The 7,400-nt window shown below is 35.5% G+C and overlaps 1 protein-coding gene across 1 annotated transcript; it reads left to right on the top strand.

Moving 5' to 3' along the window:
- Positions 1-234: 234 nt before the first annotated feature.
- Positions 235-968, top strand: LOC124461036. The gene is made up of 2 exons (XM_047012629.1): positions 235-449; positions 517-968. Exons 1-2 carry the CDS (start codon positions 387-389, stop codon positions 901-903), a joined length of 450 nt encoding a protein of 149 aa, XP_046868585.1. The 5' UTR covers positions 235-386; the 3' UTR covers positions 904-968.
- The last annotated feature ends 6,432 nt before the right edge of the window (positions 969-7,400 follow it).

The following is a 7,400-nucleotide window of genomic DNA, read 5'->3' as shown; positions in this document are numbered from 1 at the left end:
GAATTCGTCGTCGAGAAGATAACAGGTAAAAGGTTTTGGAATGGTCGTCCCCAAGTCCGTATCAAATGGCTGGGCTGCCACAGAGATGAAAGCACTTGGGAGCCTCAGGAAAATATGACTAATTGCTTGGACATGCTTTGTGATTTTGAGGCTGAACTTTACAAGAAAAAAATTAAGAAAGAACAATTGCAAGAAAACGTGCCTGCCACACCTTCTCCTATACGGTGCCCCTTAGCACTTCTTTGTCATTTTCTGGATCTGGTTCATCTTCACTGGAACCTTTTTCAAGACATAGAACTCGGAATTCTGATGAAAAGCAAGGTCGTAAGCAGATAATCAAGACTATTCAACTGAATAAGTTACCTACTATATGTCGCGAAAATGACATGCAGCAAAATAAAGAAACTCAAGTTTACTCCAAGGATTCTGTTAATAAGGTTCTAAATCACGTAAGAATTTTAATTTACCATAAATAACGCATCAATTTATATATTTGCAAATCACTTTGATCCAAAGATTTCTGGAGGTAAAACTGCCCAGATGTTAAATGCGGATTGCTGCCATGAGAGCCGGGAAGCCCCTAGTAGACACAAGCCCCCTTCCGCCACACCAAATAACATATTGACTCCCAAGGCAAATGGAATACATAAACAATCTGACAGTCGTTCCGCAAGGAGGGTAGCACCACGTACGACAAAAGGTCCACTTAACAGTGAGGGAGTGCCTGAAATGGATAAAATATTACATCATTTCCGAATGGGCGAATATCTTTATTTATTCGTCCAATGGAAACAGAGTAGTCTGAAAAGTGCCGTACTCCTCACGGATATTATCGACATTTATTCTCAGCAAATAATTGAATATATGGAGGCAGCTAGGGTGGTCAAACCCAGCAACAACTAACATAAACATAATATTTCACAAGTCAATATTATGCATCATACACTTGATTAAATTTTATTCCTGAACTCAAATCGAAATCTATCTCTCTTCCATCGTGTGCAGTTTTTTATTCTTTTGATCAATCTATTTCTAATTTATTTGCTAATTTCTTCTTAACAACTCTAGTGAGATATATCCATATCGTATAAAAAAATCCAACTGCATTCTTAATCCTATTACAACGGAATGTTCGGTAGCTAAGGAACTAATGATGATTAAGCCGCGCTTGTGTCCTGAAGTTCTGTGCGGAGTCATTGTGTTCACCTTTACCGAAGCATTTTGAGTTGAATGTTACAGTGTCCAAGTCTCCAACTATGTGGAAGGATTCGTTTATTTTACCTCTTCACAAATGTGGCAATAAATCCGACGTCACTAATCACAGAGGAATTTCTAAATTGTCAGAGGTACCTAAACTATTTGAGAAAATTATGACGTCTCAAATACAGCAGTTATGTAAATCTATTTTTTCGCCATACCAGAATGGGTTTTCCAAGAATAGATCTACCACAACTAACCTTTTACAGTTTACATCCTGTAATCCAAGGTCTTAAAAAGCAAAGGCAAACTGATGTCATATATACGGATTTCAATAAGGCTTTCGATTCGGTAAACCTGCCTTACTATTATATAAGCTGAATTTGGTTAGCTTTTCGGATGCTCTGCTTGCTTGGATTTCACAATATCTAAGCAATAGGAGGCAGAGGGTTCTTTTTAGGTCCTCTCTTTCTAAGTTCATTTGTGTTGAATTAGGAGTCCCACAGGACAGTTACCTTGGCCCATTACTGTTTACCATCTTCATTAATGATCTCCCCACCGTTCTTCCTAATTCCAAAATCTTGAATGCTTTGTCTAAAATCGATAATCGCATCGAAGACTCTTTCATGACACACCCTGCAAGCAGACCTGAATGCTTTTCGTGGGAGGTGTAGGGCTAACTTGTTATCTCGTAACTGTTCTAAGTACAAAATTATGCCTTTTCATAGAGGTTCTCCCCAATTAGCCAGTTACTTTTTAAAAAAATTAATAATACTTCCTAATTATTATAAGTATATAATAATTATAAGTATTATAATTAATATAATACTTTTTGGCGGTTAACGGTTTGGGTTCTTAATGGACCATATACTTTGAATAGGGATTCCAGGGAGAAAGAAAAATACTCCAATTTTCATTCGTTGAATTCAAAATATGAACTGATTTTATTTACAAAAGTACGAAGTTTATATAGGGAATCTTAGGCTCTAGGAGGTAACAATTAACTTAACCCTCTAAAACTTTAAAATGCCTCAAGGCATATATCGCTAATTAATAAAATCATTAATTCTGACCATTTTCCTTATCATTTGGGAAATTATTTAATGTTAAAAAGTTTAATTTGTTTATTTCTAACTTAAATAAATTTTCAAAACAGTATTAGTTTTTATTGTTTGTTATATTTTATGACAATCGATTAAAAACTCACGAGCCTTAGAGGGTTGATGTTTTAAAGGCCCCATTACTACGACGTAATGGCCGCTATTTTTATCCGATTTTAATGAAATATATGTCATTCGACGGGAAATTCAATTAACTTAAGTAGTTTAAGGAAAAAAGTACTTTAGTACAAATTAGTGTCGCCCAAAGGACCAAAAATTTCATGCAAAATTCAGATTTTCAGTTGTCTCAAAATCGACAGTTAGGGCTAAATTAAAAATTTGTGGCGTGCAGTTTATCTTAGTATTTCTAGATCTACAACTTGTTTAAAAAAATCATTCTTCTAAATATGCCCACTCAAAACCTGTGTTATCTTTGTTTAAGTGCACCTGTGGAAAAACGGAATAAGCCAAGAATCCCATTTTTACGGTTCATCATCTGAATACAATAACCAAAAACCAACCAAAATTATTCTATTAAGTTACTTAGGAGCCGAGAAAATCAGAACTAAAGTAAAAAAAAACAAAACTGCATAAATTCGTGGCCGCTACTGTACATATAAGTTCGTTGAACCAAGTTTTTATTTGGAAAAGGAGGATCGAAGAAAAGAAGAATAGAAAATTGGGTATAGCGGTCGTACACTCCACGAAGATCGGTGGTCAGTTAACGAAAAAGAAATTATAATTGAAAAATAAAAGGGACTCGTTAAATAAAATTTGGAACAAAAATTTAATTAAAAATTTAAATTTTATATAAATAAATTAGAAAAAAAAGGAAAAAATAATATTTGTTTGATGAGACTCGATTTCGTGAGTGTTTGTGACGTCCGTTCAGTTCCATCAAAAAGAGTAGCTGGGGAGTCCGATCGGACAAAAAGGTGAGTCGTCGTCGATCGTCGATGGAGTCGGGCCAGACATTTTAATGCCGTTTGATTCTACACCGACTAGACCCAGAGAAGAATTTCCCGAGACAGGCCATAAGCTGGCCCGTCGAAATTTTTGGGTAGAGAAGAAAAACACGGAGAGGCATGCTTTCGATAATAACATTTGGGTATATAGGCAGATCACTGCCGGTGGAGGTACCTAAGAAACACAAAAAAAACATCCGTGCACCATTCCTTCCCATCAGTTGGAATTTTGGAGCTGACCAAAGGATAGACCCAGGGATAGCCTGCACTTATGAAAGAAAAAATCGGAGGTACGGGGCTAACTTCGATCGCGTCAATGTTTGTATATTCAAAATTGTCTATGATAATTTGTAATTATATTTAAATGTTTTTAGATTCTCTTCAAGAAAGTTAATTAATTTTGAGTAATTTAAAAGTCTAAATTTCCAATTTTTTTCTTCTGATATGGACTCAGCTGCTTCTAATGTTGGTCTTCCAATCAAGAAATGACCGGGAGCTAACACCTCGTTGTTGTCCATGTCTTCACCCGTCGTATACAACGGCCGTGAATTTTGTACGGCTTCTATCTGGCACAACAATGTTGTCAGTTCCTCAATTGAGATTACTGTCTCCTATTACTCTTTTTAAATGATTCTTGACCGACTTAACCTCAGCTTCTCAAATACCTCCGAAGGACCTCACCTGCCGGGGGAGTAAAATGACAGTTTATTTGTTCTCGTTCTAGGACAGGAGCAATTTGGACGTTATCTTGAACTGCTTTTTTAAGCTCTCCATCGAGTCGCTTATCCGCGCCCACCAAATTCGCTTCTCATACGGTTAATTCCTCCGTGAAGGGTTTCCTTATGAGCATCTTTAATCAACAGCATTGTTAAATGTGATTTATCTAAAATCACAGAATGTTTAGTATCAAAACATATGTTGGCATTTTGCAATCGTGTAAATCGCGTAAAACTCCATCGTTATCCAAAAATGTATGTAGGCATAGAATTTAACTTTTTATGTCAATTTGCTTGTTCTCTGTAAACATGATATCTCTCTGCTAAATTGATATGCCTGTTGGTGTTTAATAATGAGATTTTTAGCATCTTATGCTCATTGACGGTTAAATATGATGGGTACACTTTATCTCTTTGTTTAATGCCAATAAATCGTATAGAGGATACCTAAATACCTAAAAAAAAGTGTGGCAAATTGGCAGCCCGCTGGCGTCCCGGTCGCGCACCTCGACTGGTGTCCCTTGATCCTCAAGGAGATGAAGGTGTTTCTTTTTATCTTCTCGGACTACGCACGTTTCAGTTTTTTTTCTTTACTTTACTTTACTTTTTTTTTTGGTTTCTTTAGAGAACGACTTTCTTACATGCCCTTCCAGAATAATATTTTTTTCCTTCTTCGTCTTTTTCAGTTTGCCTCAAACACTCTCCATTCTTGCTCTGGCAGCCGAACATTGCATTCTGAACTCTATTTGTTTCATGAAATCAAGAAATATTGTAAACTCAACAATAATTTTGTTTGTAGCGAATAGTGCGAACAAAAGTTTCAAAAAGCCCGCGTATTTGTGTATCCGAAATGTCGCATCTGTGAGGGAGTCCCTGAAATGGACAAAATATTACATCATTTCCGAATGAGCGAATATCTTTATTTATTCGTCCAATGGAAACAGAGTAGTCTGAAAAGTCTGAAAAAAATATTTCACAAGTCAATATTATTCATCATACACTTGATTAAATTTTATTCCTGAACTCAAATCGAAATCTATCTCTCTTCCATTGTGTGCAGTTTTTTATTCTTCTGATCAATCTATTTCTTATTTATTTGCTAATTTCTTCTCAACAACTCTAGTGAGATATATCCATATCGTATAAAAAAATCCAACTGCATTCTTAATCCTATTATAACGGAATGTTCGGTAGCTAAGGCACTAATGATGATTAAGCCGCGCTTGTGTCCTGAAGTTCTGTGCGGAGTCATTGTGTTCACCTTTACCGAAGCATTTTGAGTTGAATGTTACAGTGTCCAAATCTCAAACTACCTAGAAGGATTCGTTTATTTTACTTCTTCACAAATGTGGCAATAAATCCGACGTCACTAATCACAGAGGAATTTCTAAATTGTCAGCGGTACCTAAACTGTTTGAGAAAATTATGACGTCTCGAATACAGCAGTTATGTAAATCTATTTTTTCGCCATACCAGAATGGGTTTTCCAAGAATAGATCTACCACAACTAACCTTTTACAGTTTACATCCTGTAATCCAAGGTTTTAAAAAGCAAAGGCAAACTGATGTCATATATACGGATTTCAATAAGGCTTTCGATTCGGTAAACCTGCCTTACTATTATATAAGCTGAATTTGGTTAGCTTTACGGATGCTCTGCTTGCTTGGATTTCACAATATCTAAGCAATAGGAGGCAGAGGGTTCTTTTTAGGTCCTCTCTTTCTAAGTTCATTTGTGTTGAATTAGGAGTCCCACAGGACAGTTACCTTGGCCCATTACTGTTTACCATCTTCATTAATGATCTCCCCACCGTTCTTCCTAATTCCAAAATCTTGAATGCTTTGTCTAAAATCGATAATCGCATCGAAGACTCTTTCATGCCACACCCTGCAAGCAGACCTGAATGCTTTTCGTGGGAGGTGTAGGGCTAACTTGTTATCTCGTAACTGTTCTAAGTACAAAATTATGCCTTTTCATAGAGGTTCTCCCCAATTAGCCAGTTACTTTTTAAAAAAATTAATAATACTTCCTAATTATTATAAGTATATAATAATTATAAGTATTATAATTAATATAATACTTTTTTGGCGGTTAACGGTTTGGGTTCTTAATGGACCATATACTTTGAATAGGGATTCCAGGGAGAAAGAAAAATACTCCAATTTTCATTCGTTGAATTCAAAATATGAACTGATTTTATTTACAAAAGTACGAAGTTTATATAGGGAATCTTAGGCTCTAGGAGGTAACAATTAACTTAACCCTCTAAAACTTTAAAATGCCTCAAGGCATATATCGCTAATTAATAAAATCATCAATTCTGACCATTTTCTTAATCATTTGGGAAATTATTTAATGTTAAAAAGTTTAATTTGTTTATTTCTAACTTAAATAAATTTTCAAAACAGTATTAGTTTTTATTGTTTGTTATATTTTATGACAATCGATTAAAAACTCACGAGCCTTAGAGGCCCCATTACTACGACGTAATGGCCGCTATTTTTATCCGATTTTAATGAAATATATGTCATACGACGGGAAATTCAATTAACTTAAGTATTTTAAGGAAAAAAGTACTTTAGTACAAATTAGTGTCGCCCAAAGGACCAAAAATTTCATGTAAAATTCAGATTTTCAGTTGGCCCAAAATCGACAGTTGGGGCTAAATTAAAAATTTGTGGCGTGCAGTTTATCTTAGTATTTCTAGATCTACAACTTGTTTGAAGAAACCATTCTTCTAAATATGCCCACTCAAAACCTGTGTTATCTTTGTTCAAGTGCACCTGTGGAAAAACGGAATAAGCCAAGAAGCCCATTTTTACGGTTCATCATCTGAATACAATAACCAAAAACCAACCAAAATTATTCTATTAAGTTACTTAGGAGCCGAGAAAATCAGAACTAAAGTAAAAAAAAAATCAGAACTGCATAAATTCGTGGCCGCTACTGTACATATAAGTTCGTTGAACCAAGTTTTTTTTTGGAAAAGGAGGATCGAAGAAAAGAAGAATAGAAAATTGGGTATCGCGGTCGTACACTCCACGAAGATCGGTGGTCAGTTAACGAAAAAGAAATTATAATTGAAAAATAAAAGGGACTCGTTAAATAAAATTTGGAACAAAAATTTAATTGAAAATTTAAATTTTATATAAATAAATTAGAAAAAAAAGGATAAAATAATATTTGTTTGATGAGACTCGATTTCGTGAGTGTTTGTGACGTCCGTTCAGTTCCATCAGGAAGAGTAGCTGGGGAGTCCGATCGGACAAAAAGGTGAGTCGTCGTCGGGATGGAGTCGGGCCAGACATTTTAATGTCGTTTGATTCTACACCGACTAGACCCAGAGAAGAATTTCCCGAGACAGGCCATAAGCTGGCCCGTCGCAATTTTTGGGTAGAGAAGAAAAACACGGTGAGGCATG

This window comes from Drosophila willistoni, unplaced genomic scaffold (genome assembly GCF_018902025.1).
Source record: "Drosophila willistoni isolate 14030-0811.24 unplaced genomic scaffold, UCI_dwil_1.1 Seg186, whole genome shotgun sequence".
Lineage (NCBI taxonomy): Eukaryota > Metazoa > Arthropoda > Insecta > Diptera > Drosophilidae > Drosophila > Drosophila willistoni.
Note: the sequence above shows the minus strand (reverse complement) of the source record. Positions and strands in the feature narration are given on the sequence as shown.

What these genes read in the sequence shown, in the direction of transcription:
- LOC124461036 (XM_047012629.1), top strand. Translation starts at nt 387, where the DNA reads ATGCAGCAAAATAAAGAAACTCAAGTTTACTCCAAGGATTCTGTTAAT. An exon ending in TTAATAAGGTTCTAAATCAC is followed by an intron (nt 450 to 516) that starts GTAAGAATTTTA and finishes TTTGATCCAAAG; the next exon opens with ATTTCTGGAGGTAAAACTGC.